The 13,611-nt window shown below is 27.4% G+C and overlaps 1 protein-coding gene across 2 annotated transcripts; it reads right to left on the reverse strand.

Annotated features, from left to right (window-relative positions):
- Nucleotides 1-415: 415 nt before the first annotated feature.
- LOC109788243 (uncharacterized) lies at nt 416-7,153 on the reverse strand. 2 transcript variants are annotated; one of them, XM_020346925.3, is made up of 7 exons: nt 6,639-7,153; nt 4,901-5,289; nt 3,841-3,917; nt 3,720-3,756; nt 2,122-2,323; nt 1,581-2,010; nt 416-1,209 (listed from the first exon to the last, which is right to left on the reverse strand). In XM_020346925.3, exons 2-7 carry the CDS (start codon nt 5,211-5,213, stop codon nt 1,066-1,068), a joined length of 1,203 nt encoding a protein of 400 aa, XP_020202514.1. In that variant the 5' UTR covers nt 5,214-5,289; nt 6,639-7,153; the 3' UTR covers nt 416-1,065. The 2 variants fall into 2 exon arrangements, with proteins under 2 accessions (XP_020202514.1, XP_020202513.1); XM_020346924.3 differs by having other exon boundaries at nt 6,617-7,151.
- Between the last annotated feature and the right edge of the window lie 6,458 nt (nt 7,154-13,611).

Below are 13,611 nucleotides of genomic sequence, written 5' to 3' on the forward strand. Positions count from 1 at the left end.
AATAAATATAATATTTGTTGGTATATTGTTAAAAAGTATGGATATAAACTATAGTGACACACAAAATATGTTGTTAAATCTTATTCAAAATTAACACAAAAATTATATGTAATTATATATCAAATATATATATACTTACATATATTATACCTATAGTGTCACTTTTTTGTATTTTACTATATGTAACATTTTTTATAGTGTTCCATATCTAACAATGAATTATTAAATTAGAATATTAATTTTTGATTCAATATAAAAATCCTATTATATATAGAACTTATTGTAATTAGATTTAGACACAATTGATAAAAATTAAATTTCTATCTTGAAATTAATTAAAAATTCACTTAATGATCTCGGATCGATTTAGGAATGGAAAGTGAGAGAGGAATTGACTTGTTCTTCCAAGAGAGAGTGAGAAAGAATAAACAATTAATTCAATTACTTTTTCTTTGTATAGCTTCCAATATTCTTCCCAAAAACTTAGTTAATTTCAACAACACATTAATTGATATTCAACAAACCAAAAACACAATGCACTACTAGTAAGAAAAAAATCCACGCTCATCATAAACTCAGCTTGTGTGCAACTCAATTTCTAACATACAGCTACCAAATCCATGCAATTTCCAACTTAAATATTCTTCTCTGTAGGTGCAGAAGTACAGGAGCTCTTGTAGTAAAGCCTGATCGCCATATTCTCAGTGTTGTTGAACTAAACGTATCCATTGCATGTACTTGCACATAAGGTTAACGCCAGAACACTTTGCAATATGTGTTATTTTCCTTCACTCTTTTATTTTATTTTGTGCCTGATCAAACCAAATACTTGCACAAGAAAAAATCTCTCTTGGAAATTCACTCGTAATCCCGACCACCACATTCATTTTACACTCAATTCTGATATTATTATTAGTATTGTTTTGTTGTGGGGGAGAAACCCTATGTACTGGCAAGCCCAGATATAATTGTGTAACTTTGTTTCAGTATCGATATATCTTCACTCAGACTATATGAATGGCTAGTATGTGGTATTTGCATTATACATTGACATGGCTATAAATTCTATGAAAGTGAAAGTTTAGTGTTGATTTCTTGGGTTTCTCTGCAATGATCAGTCTTGCCATCATTGTTGCCATCTCTCTGACTTAAACTCAGTCGCAAATCAGGCACCCATTGCTTCTCTTTCTGCATTTTTTCTTTATTCAACTGCATTTGATTGAAAAAACATAAAAAAAAAAAAAAAAAAAGAAGAAGAGGAAATTCTATCAATGGTAAAAAATATAATTTTTTTTAAAAAATAATTATAGTTCATGAAAATATGACATTTTTTATATCTAGATTTTATTATTTTAATTTTTAAAAATAAAAAAAAGCATGTGCTTTTAATCCATGAAAAAAATTTAAAAATGTAATACTTAAATTTTTATTAAATATAAAGACTAAAAATAAAATAAAATAATTAAATAAAAACTGAAATAAAAAATGGTATATTTTTCAGCATTTATTTGTTTAAGCTCTGAAAGGAAAATGCAGATGAACAAATATACATATCTTATTTTCTTAAGCCTTAATGTTACCTTAATCCGAAATGGTGGATCAAATTCTAGCTTTAAACTGTTGGAATAGTTGCGATGCTCGTCGGAGTTCGATAGATGTTCCCTGATTCTTGTGTTGTTTCCGAAGTTCAACTCACTTGATCTAAGAGATGCTGGAGTGGTGCCAAATTGATGTACAACAGATTGTGACCCAGTATTAGAAGTAATATTGGCAGGTAACCTTTTTTTCCAGTGATGACTGTTCATAATTTCTATTGGAGGCCACCTTTTCTCTTCAATAAATTGGCTTGGTCGCATGGGTGCAATTTTGGTAGTATCCATTGTTTGATTTTGGTTTGAAGATATTGATCTTCCTTGCATTTGTAAGGCTGTTGAGGACACAACTTCGTTGCTAAAATAACTTGGTCTTATTCTAAAAGGTTGATGATTATTGAAGTACCATTGTTGGTGCCTAGTGATAGATAGGTATATATTGCAATATGAATTACTGTATATAAACTTCAAAACCATGGAATACATTGGGAATAAAATTAATCAATTAAAATGTGTGCATGATGATTACCTTGAATCGATGACTTTTGAATGCGATTGTGATAGGGAGGAGGGACGTAGGAGACCATGGAAATAACTGTGCTCGTTGTAATCACTTGCTAGAATAATTCCACCATTTCCCATTTTAAAATGTTGACGAGGGTTAATGGATTGATGGGCTACATGTGAAATACGACCAAGTTCATGGGCTGATTTGAATGTTTGACTTAATACTGTAAAGTGAATATGGATGAGTATATAGTCAAAAAATCAAAAAAAAAAAAAAAAAAAAAAGCTAAAATAAGTAACCCAAACCTTATGTCCTTCTGATAGCACTTTGTTCAAGGAGATGAACAGTTTGATTACTATTTTTTTTCATATCTATGACTACTATTACATTCATTCTTATTTATAAAACTTAGAAAAAATAATATTAATTAAGATAAAATAGTATAAGACATGTATTTTAATTGATTAAAAGAAATATCAATATTAATTAGAAAAGGTCAAAAGAAATATAAATATTAATTAGGAGAGAAAAATAATATAAGAGTAATTTAAAAAAAATATAAAAATAGTACAAATTTATTATTTTAAATTATATTAATTACTTTTATTAATCTCAGTAAATTAGGTATTTGAATGTTATATATAAGAACATAAATAGTAATAAAGGGGATAAATTGTTTTGGTGTTTACATTTTCAAACTTTTTTATCCTTCAACTAATTACAACTATTCTATTAAAAGTTAATTGCACATTCTCATTTTATTATTTTTTTTTTTTTACTTTTTAAAATAAGATCGTAGTGGCTCATTTTCTATAGTTGTTTATAATAAAGATTTGATTGAGAACGAGTATAAAAGATATCGAACCCATATAGAAAGACCCAAGTATATATGACTAACAACACAATCTCAAACATTCCATTGGATCTGCATACAAATACGAAAAAAAAACACAGCCATGACCACAATTGATGCACTAAGACTCAATTTTAATCCTGTCTGGTATAAATAAAATCAAAATATATGCTCATTATTAATATTAATTAAATAATATACAATTGCGCAACAATCATTAAGACTAGACCACAAAATGATAAACCAGTAACTATCCAGGCTTAATTTGCTTTCCTCTCAACAGGCTACAGTGGTGTATACAAATGATCAATGCTATTAGAAGGAAGCACAATCCTAAGATAACGATTATTTCGAGAATAATTTTATATTTCAAGGAATAAGATTCTCAATAATATTATAGGTTAGAATGTTATTTCTAGGTTATTACTATTTTTGACGTGTTTATATTGATGTTATTTCTAGCTTCATGAGAATTGAAATGGAATTAACAGTAAGTATCATAAGGCTGGGGTATGTGACATCATTCTCATCGTTATTCTAAGCTGATCAACCGTGCCTCATGTTGGGTGTGATTCACACTGTCAGTGTATGAGTTGAGAACTTTGCTTGTGGTATTATATATAGACAGAAAAATATCTAACAAAATATAAGAATATCAAACGAGCATACTAATATAAGTTGTATTCCTAGCTTATTGTACCCATAAAAAGGGGTTTCATTTGCATAATTAATTAGCACGCATAGCAAGATTTAGGATAGTCCTCACCTTGCCCAGCCTCGTCAAGTTTCTTGCTTCGATACATCTGAAATGAAAATTGCATAACTACGAATTGTTTATTGCAATAAAACATGAATTAACTTTATCAAACCCCCAATTTTGTTGCTACCTGTAAGTGACTCTTGACATGAGCAATGCTGAGTCCTCTCACATTCATTAGCTGAAGTACCAATTTGGGTGTTGCTCCTTCACCAATTCATGCAAATTTTAGGGCAAATAATAGGTTTTCTTTTCTTTTCTTTTTGATAAAATAAAATTTATGAAATTTTTTTTACAAGGAATACTTCAATCCCAATACAAACTAATAGTGGTATTAAAAGAATAAATAAAATCAAGTTATATGATAATACACCAATAAAAAAAAAATAATGATGACTTTACTTGCTTTAAACTTAAATAATATATATATATATTTCCTGTAGTCAAGAAAGTTTCATCTACACATATAACTCTAAAAATTTACATAAAATCTTATATCTTTAATTATATGATATTATATTCATAATTATGTATATCAAATTTTATATTATTTCAAAATTATTTTGTTGTTTATTCATATAATATAATATTTAAAATATGTATGTAAATATTTATTTATGGATAATATATCTAAAAAATTTAAATCATATGAAATTTGATACAAGTAATTTTAAATATAATATCATATGATTCAACAATAATATCAATTAAATTTGTATTATATAAAAAATTATTAAAAAAGGTATAGATTTCATGTAAATTTTTAAACTTACACCCATGTGCAAAGAATACTCTTTCTCTCTCTCTCTCTCTATATATATATATATATATGAAAAAGGATTCATTTACTCTAAAAGTAAGTTTATCTAAACTTACTCTATTGATCAATAACTTATGTTCTACATCAAATTTTAATGATACAGTTATTAAATTTAAAATTTTTAATGTATAGATTAAGTCTGCATTTTATACGTTGATTTAAATTAATGAAACAAAATATCAAATAGTTTTCAAATTTTAAAAAAAATTATAGGCTTATTCATACATTAAAAACTTTGTATTTAACGGTAAAATCGTTAAAATTTAATGTAGAACATAAATTATTAAATAAAATAAGTCTAAATAAATTTACTTTTGGAGTAAAGAGATCCCTCTTTTCTCTCTGCATATACATACTCGGAAACACTTACTCTCTTGACCTCCAAGCCTTTCAACAGCATGCACAAAGGATAGATGAAGTTCAGGAGTCCACCGAAGGCGAGGCATCTTTGATCTAACGTATTGTCTCACGCCACCTCTTCGTTCATTATTTCCTTCTTTTGTTATGCTGCTACTTTTATTTGCTGAAGTTCCTTCGTCGTCCTTTGCTTTCTCGTATCCCTCATCGTTCTCATTGTTGTCTTCACTTGCTTCTTCATTCAAATCAAAGGATGAGCATTTCTGGGATGATCCCATTGAGGTGTCATCAGCCTGTTCCTCACTCCTTTCATATTCATCTGACATATTTATTTGTCGCTTCCAAGAATCACCTCCAACTTCAATTCTTTATCGTGAACAAATCATAAATGCCATTTCATGTCTGAAACACACGGGAAGTTAATATATATTTAAATGTACTGTTCAAAGTTGGCAAAATAAACAATAAAAGAATAGTGTCTTAAAGAAGAATTTGTGAGAACAGGCTGTAGTTTCTTACAACAAATACGAAGCTTTAAAACTACATGGTAAAAATAACAGAAATTTGATTGCAAGAAAGGTGTACCAAAGAAAACCAAGCAATGAACAGTGAGGAGTTATGGCACAAAATAGTGTATAGCAGTAGTAGGTCAAAATTCAAGAATTTTAGTATAAAGAGTGCAACCAACTTCTCTACCGTGAAGCTGTGAATAAAATTTATGAGGGATGATATGTCTAGTTTAGATCTACGTATTTAAGTGAAAGGAATTAACTGAAAGGGTAGACGAAGAAATTTATTGCTACTAAAGGACGGAAATTGTATGAACAGACGCTTTAGTTAGTTTAGGTCATGTTATTTCCTTCACTGGAAATATAAGAAATGTATGTTGTTTTAATTTAATCACAGAAGCATTAATAAATTTCAAAAGGTTCATAAAGGGTTCCGGAGATTTACAAACCACACTGACATGATTATTTTCATGAACTACGCACATATTCATTTGTAAATAGTGGATAGTGAATAATAATAAAACCAGGATATAGCGGAAGAGAGATAGAAGCTGTTCATTCAGCGTTAATTATCATTTTGTAACCAATTTTATTGCCACTTATCTATACAAACGTTTTATGATATCTTGCTTAAATTGGACTTTCAGGACAAGAACACGGTGCGGTGACACACTTGTGTCTTCAATTTTAATTATGGTTCTTTCTCTAGATGTTAGGAAAGATGTATGATGAAGAGAAAGGGTCGTTAATAATTTTTCCGCAAACTTATGAAATATATATATTCAAAAACACTGCCAATCACCATGAACAAAACACATCTCAGATAGGGAAATGCAGTTCACAAGGAAGTATATCCAGTTGGTTAAAAATTTTCTATGGAAGAGAAAACTTGTGGATTGATTAAGAAATCTTCAACAGGTTGTGTATGAATAAATTTCAAGCCGCTCCATAAGATAATAAATTATATATATCATCAGGTGTTTTCGGGAAGGAATATTGGAGGAATCATTTTGTATGTAATCATAAGAAACAAAGAGAAAGGAATAGTATTCACGATCCTAATTAATTAAGTACACCACAAAAAGAAGACGGGGAAGAAACGGATGTAGACGGTGAAATATATAAACTGATATCGTTGATGGTTTGAACAAAAAATTAACAAAATAAGAGGAGAGAGAGAAAAAAAAAAAAAAAAAAAAACTTTGATTCGAGTGTTTCACCTTTCCCCTTAAGTATACCAACCATTCACGATGATGATGATGTGCCTCTATGAGCTTATTCACGATGATGTGCCTGTTTTCTTTCTTTTCCAAGCCTATTGATCATAATTCCAAACATATCTTCACTCGGTCACCTATGGAAAAGCTCCTTGGCCTTACTGTTAAACTTCAAAGAACAACTCATGGACAGATTGAGCTTGATTCAGCCTTGGATCATGCTGTTCTCTGATATGTTTGGAGGGGGAGAGAGAGAGAGAGAGAGAGAGCATCACTTGATAACTGGTTTTTGTTTTGGCATATCATTCAGCAGAAGAATTAGAGTCATAAGTTTAAGATATTAGATAGGCTTTTATGGTCAAGGGGAAAAGAAAGAAAGAAAAATGAGAATCAACAATATTCGGACAGGCTACTTGTTCTCCTTAAATTGTAATAAACCTACATAAAGGATACAGATGTTGCAGGTCCCTTTTGCACTGTTGCAAATCATGTGACAATTCCTAACCTTTTCTCTCAACTCTATTCCTCTCAAGCCCTTGACAGTTGTAAAAATCAATCTACCTCTCTGTCTGTCTCTAACTAGCTCGTGATTATCTTAATTGTTTGACCTGTGCTAGGGACTTCTCACTTTGATGCTAATCATGATATATATTTTCAAACAATAATATATAGTACTATTTTTTTATGCTTTATTTTTTTATAATATTATATTATAGAAAGCAGGAATATTTTTCTTTCTCTTTTTTCCAGTATAAAATCGTAAAATATGAGTGTAGAAAATGTGATATATGAATAATATTACTGCTCGTTCAAATTGACCATGCTAGCTCTATATATTCTTAATATAGGTGCATGTATGTTGTGGACCCCATTCTTAATCCACCTTTCAATTTCTTCCCACCTAAACTAAGACTTTGTTTCCATTTCAATACCACTGTTTTTCTGTCCCAATAATGTGCATTTTCTCAATTGCTTCTCTTATTTAAAATATCTCTTCTTTTAATAATACCATATGTTTCCACAGACTTCTTTGCTTTATAAATATATATATATGTGTGTAACTGTGACGTCTGAGTTTTTGTATGCTTCGTAGAATATTAGCGATTGGACAACCTTAATTAATTAATATAATACAGTAATATAATAGCCATATAGGTTGTGTGTGAATTTAAAAATAGTCAAATTTGGTGGGAAATGTGTTGAAATATTAATAACGAAGTGTAGTATAGTTTAGTTTTTAAGGCATTTTCAACAGTAACTGGTGGCCAAAATATGCATTTCATAATAGCATAATTGACAAATTGTAATTAACTTTTCTAAATGCATGCATGAGCTATATGACTGGAATCTTGACTCCAACTTTGTAGACTTCCATTCATGGGAAATGAAAACAAAAGACAATATATAGGTATTTTCAATGTACTCAATATATCGAAATAACAAAGTCCAAAGTCCAAGCATTACATTATAATGAAAATAAATTAACATAGTTACTTAACATAGCAATAGCCGAAGTCATTTAACCATTAATATCTCACTTTTTAACCAATAAAGTAATTTATCGTTGTTAAGAGAATATGTAGGAAGGAGAGGATTTGTTAGCAAAATGTTTGACAATTGAGCTTTCTTCTAAAGGAAATCTAGAAGCTGGAAGGGGAAGTTGAACTTTATATCAACTTTATTGACTTCTGATGCACCCAACTCTTTTAATTTGTTGAATACCGCAACCATGTATATGTGGTTTAACTCAGTGATGTCTTTGTCAATCCCAGATATTACTATTATTAACCCTAATTTTCCTTCTCCACGTTTGTGTTAAATGATGAAAAATGCTCTTACTATCAGGTTATCACAACCCATCATCACAACTTAAAAAGTGATATTGCCAATTCTGGTTTATCTATCTTCTGACAAGTATTTAATAATCTGTATGTTGAGTTACATTAACATTTTTTTATGACACTATATTTTTTCTTTTATCTTTTTACATCACATTAATTATCTTATTACATACTCTACTTGTCCCTCTTATATCTCTCTTTGTTGCATAAATTTTGGGGAAAATTTTTTGTTTAAATATAATTTCTCATATTAGGATGCTACGAAGTAATTGTTTCAATGTTGTTTTGATCTAAACTAATATATTTAGATATTAGTTTAAAATTCTGTTCAATGAAAAAAATATACATTTTGATGCAAAAAAAAGGTAAAAACTTGTGAAATTGTAACTCTTTTTATAAAAATAAAATAAAATTAATTGAATTCAATTCAACTGATTTTCAAACACATTTTATATATTATATGCTCCATTCTTATACATACATTACGTTATACCATCTACAAAATATTTGTAACACATTTTTTATAAATAACTAAAATTTTAAAAGTTACGAGTAAACAATATTAGAGAGTAAAATCTACGTAACATTCTTTTGAACAAACTTTCTACTATATATTAATTAAAATTTATTAAAAATTATAAACTTTTATAGATTTCACTTCATATATTTAATGATTCTCTCTTAATTTTGTAATTTGTAATAATTTTTAACTAATAATTAGGTATGTTAAAATTTGTTGCTCACATTCTTCTTAGCTTTCATATTTTTTTAATAAATTTTAACAAATAATAAAAATACAATATGCTATTAATTATTCATCAAAATCCAATGCACGAGAAATCGAGGGAGGCAAAGTTTGAAATTTGGTACATGAAAAAAATGCGGAATGGCAGGGTCTGAATGTAGAAACCAAACAAAGAAAACATGTCTCTCCCATAAGATGTGCTGATCATAAGGGCACAAATTTTGATCATTTTCCCCCTTTGGATTTGTTTTTGTCCCAAAAGGACAAACAGGACCTATTCCTTAGAGATTGGGACAGCGTTGGAATCAGCTCAGAAATTAGGTTTTGCTAGATGCCGCCAAACTGATCCAAAACTCGTTTTGCGTAGCATGTGCACATATGTATGTTTCAGCTCAGTGCTCAAAGTGAGTGTGTGTGTGAGAGAGAGAGAGAGATAGAGAGAGAGAGTGGTGACAGATATTCGAAGAATTAAAGTAAAGAGTTTGGCAGAGACAAAATTACGTGGAAAGGAAAGGTAAATATCAGAGCCTATAATAGAGATTAAGAAAATTGAAAACATTAGGTTGGTTTTGTCCTCACGTTTGCATGGGAGTTGACATTTCACAATATATTAAACTGCATAAGAATCTTTCAAAGAATTAGGCGTATTTTTTATTATTATTTCATGGATGACGAGTCCAACCTAGCATTACATTATATACTGACATGCCTCAGTGATCTACAACTATAAAATACTGCAAGATATTAAGCATTTCTTGATTGACTCATAAAGGAGAATCATGTCTTATAACAAGCACCGGAAAAGAGTGTTTTATATCAATAATGTGCCAAGGTATTATCCCCCTTGTCCTTTCATGATTTTTTTTTGTAAACGTTATCTGTTTTTGTTGGTCTTGACAAAAATTAAAAGAAAATAAAATTTCAAACTGTTGTGTACACACTAGCTTTATTATTATGATCATTATCATAACGGATTAGTTTAATTTTTTACTCTTGGGACTCACGTAGGATGTTTCATGCTGCTTTGTATTTAAGTTGATCGAGAATCCATCATTGACCAAGGAATGATGTATATATGGCCAAAATAATGTCACTATTATAGTGCTAATTTCCCATGACCCATAGTTTGCAAATGATCAACTGCTGATCTTGGAAATCATGAGATTGGTAAAAGCAAGTTTTAACTATATATACGTATTTTGAACATGAAGGTTTAATATCTTTATAATTGTTTAAATTTAAAGAAAGTTTGTTTTATGTCTCTCAAATTAAAAAGTTAATTATTTTATTGTTCTTAAAATTTAAAGACAGTTTTTTGGTCTCATTTTTATCCGTTACACAAACTTTTTTGAAGCATGTAAGCAATGACATTTAATTTGTGTCAATCATATGTCACATATATGGAAGTATTAAATTAGATAGAAATTTACCTTCTAAAATATTTTGGCTTGAATATATATTTTTTTTATATAGAGAGGAAGATTAATTTTAATAAAAAAAATTTGATAAACCTATAAAACACATTTACTCTAAATTTTTTTAGAAACAAATGAAAATCGTAATAAAAACATTTGAGTCTTCAAATAACGAGAGCAAACCACACAACAAATAATATTTAATTAATATTTTTTGTTTACATCAATATCCTATGATTTTGTTCTAGGTTAATCTAATTCTCAGAAATAAATAAAATCTGACAAAAAAAAATTGTTTTCATTAAAGATCAAATTCAAATATTACTAAATGATTCGACCTTAAAATTAAGCTATTAACTACTTGTCTAACTTCTTAATTATGAATGTTTGGTATAACTATTGATGTAATAAATATGGTGAAAAAAGAGAAATTATATATATATATATATATATATATATATATATATATATATATTAATGTGGTATTTATAATCCGTTGACGTCCGAATATTAGCAACCCTAGAAATAATCAACTTAAAGCTAGATAAGATGTAGACAAAGTTCCTTAAAAAGGGGGGACTTTGTCCTTAAATGTACTCTATGACAATCTTCAACTAGCTAGCATAAGCCCCAAAGAACACACTGCAGTAAAGCAGCATATAGGTATATACCAGCAGCATATAGGTATACCACTGAACACAGATATATTAAAGATATATGTATATATTCCCAAAATCCAACAAGAATTACATTGATTTGCCACCACCTACTAATAGATAACATTTTACACTAGAACTTGTCACAAACAGATTCAAAACTAACCTTGTTGTAAAATTTTGAAAGAGAAAATATTCTTAAATTTTTTTAAAAGACTCAGGTGAGGGAAGACCAATGCTTTCAAAATGAGATTGAACAAATTAGACCATAACTTATAATAAGACTACGTACCTCCTTTGAGAGACACAAATTCCCCAAATGTAGTGAGAATTCACATTGATACGCTTACATTCACTAATTAATTAGAGAGAGATTGCTGGCAACAATAATTTAAAATCATGCATGAATTTGAACTTTTTCAGTGACGTATGTTCGACCAACTCCTTGACTAAAATTTTTCAAAGAACGATGAATTAATAAGATAACATTATGTTTATCTTTCTTGATAGAGGCAGAAACTAGTGTATAAGTAATCGAGCTTTGATTGCTCCGTATAACAAGATAATAGTTCAGACTTAAAAGTAAACAATTTGACCTAATTAAGAAAATTTATGCGTGGTTGCGTGAACTGTTACGAAACAGTGGTTGAAGAAATTAATTGGATTTGTGTTCAAGAAACGAAATGAATGACATTCTTAAAGATGATTTTTCCCTATTGACATATTATTTCTAGGAGAAACGTTGAAATGACACTGATGTAACTTTTTTATACTGCTTAATAATTTTATATTAAATGTAAATTTTATAAATTTAATTGTTAGATTGAAAGTTTATATCACTTTATATATTTATATCAAATTTTGTTAAAATTAAACAATAACTTGAAGGTAATCAAAGTGTTAATATTTTATTATATTTTGAAATATATTACGTCAATTTTATTTTTATAAAAATGAAATATTAAATCATCTTTGATTAATATAAACTTTTGTGTATATAATCTAAAAATAAAGAATTTTCAATCTAATGGTTGGGTTTACAAAATTTACATTTAATATAATATAAAGTTATTGAGTAGTGTAATATTTAGTAAAACTTACACTAGTGTTATTATAATCATCTTCTCTCTCTCTTTTTTTCTCTCTCTCTCTATATATATATATATCCTAGCCAAGTTCTTAATTTTTTTTATTTTTAATAATTAATTTAAATTTAAATTATTAAGTAGTATATTTTATTATATTATTTATACTTAATTTTTTAATATTTAAGATTATATAATTTTTTAAAACAATATAATTACCCTTTTTGTCTATACAATTTCATAAATTTTAATTGTTAATTTTTATAATTAAAAATATTTTAGTTATATACATAATTTTTTATTTTTTTTAATCTCTTTTTTCTAAAAGGTAAAATTTATGATATTATAGAGACTAAAAAATAAATAAAAATGGTATGAATATATAATTGTATAAAGATTAAAAGGACATATTTTTAATTATATAAACTAAAAAGCATAAAATTTTTATGAAATTATATAAATTAAACCTTAAAAAAATATACATATACATAAATGTTATAGAATTATTGATTTGAGAAATTTTATTATACTTTATTTTTATACATATCTGGCCTCGAGCTAACTGGAGGAATGGATCGTATATAACATTTTTGCCAACACATCCGCTCGTATTGATTGCCTTCTCGAGGAGTGTTAAAGACTAAATAATAAAATAGTATGATATAATATAAAAAAAAATAATTAACAAAAATAATAGTAATAAAATCGTAAAAACATTCACTTAAATATTGATTCTTTTCTAAAAATATTTTTCTTGTTTTGATTTTTTTTTAATAAATAATAAATAATTTACTTTATTTTATTCAGAACTTATTGAAAAAGATTTTAAAATATGAAATTACTTCAAAAAAAAAACATATTTGAATTTCAATAAATAAGACTTTTGAAAGAGATATTGTATTAATTCTATATGAGTGAGCATGACTCTTTTCTCTTTAAATTGAAATTATTAAAAAATATATATATTAACAAAACAAATTGGTTTTTCATTAAAAGTATTAAAATTTTATTTTTTTTAAATGTGTTCAATATATATTTATAGAATATTATAAATAATTAATATATGTAATTATCATTTTTTCAAAATTAATTTTTTTAGATTTAATTTGAGATTATTTTATAAAATAATGATTGAATGAATTATCATTCAGTGAGATGTTGAAATTTCTTAATTTTTAAATTTAATTAACAATTTCATCATTAAAATAAAAAAAATTAATTAATTATATAAAATAAAACTTAAATAATTTTTTTCT

The sequence above is a fragment of the Cajanus cajan genome, chromosome 2 (assembly GCF_000230855.2).
Source record: "Cajanus cajan strain Asha chromosome 2, NIPB_CcT2T_4, whole genome shotgun sequence".
NCBI lineage: Eukaryota > Viridiplantae > Streptophyta > Magnoliopsida > Fabales > Fabaceae > Cajanus > Cajanus cajan.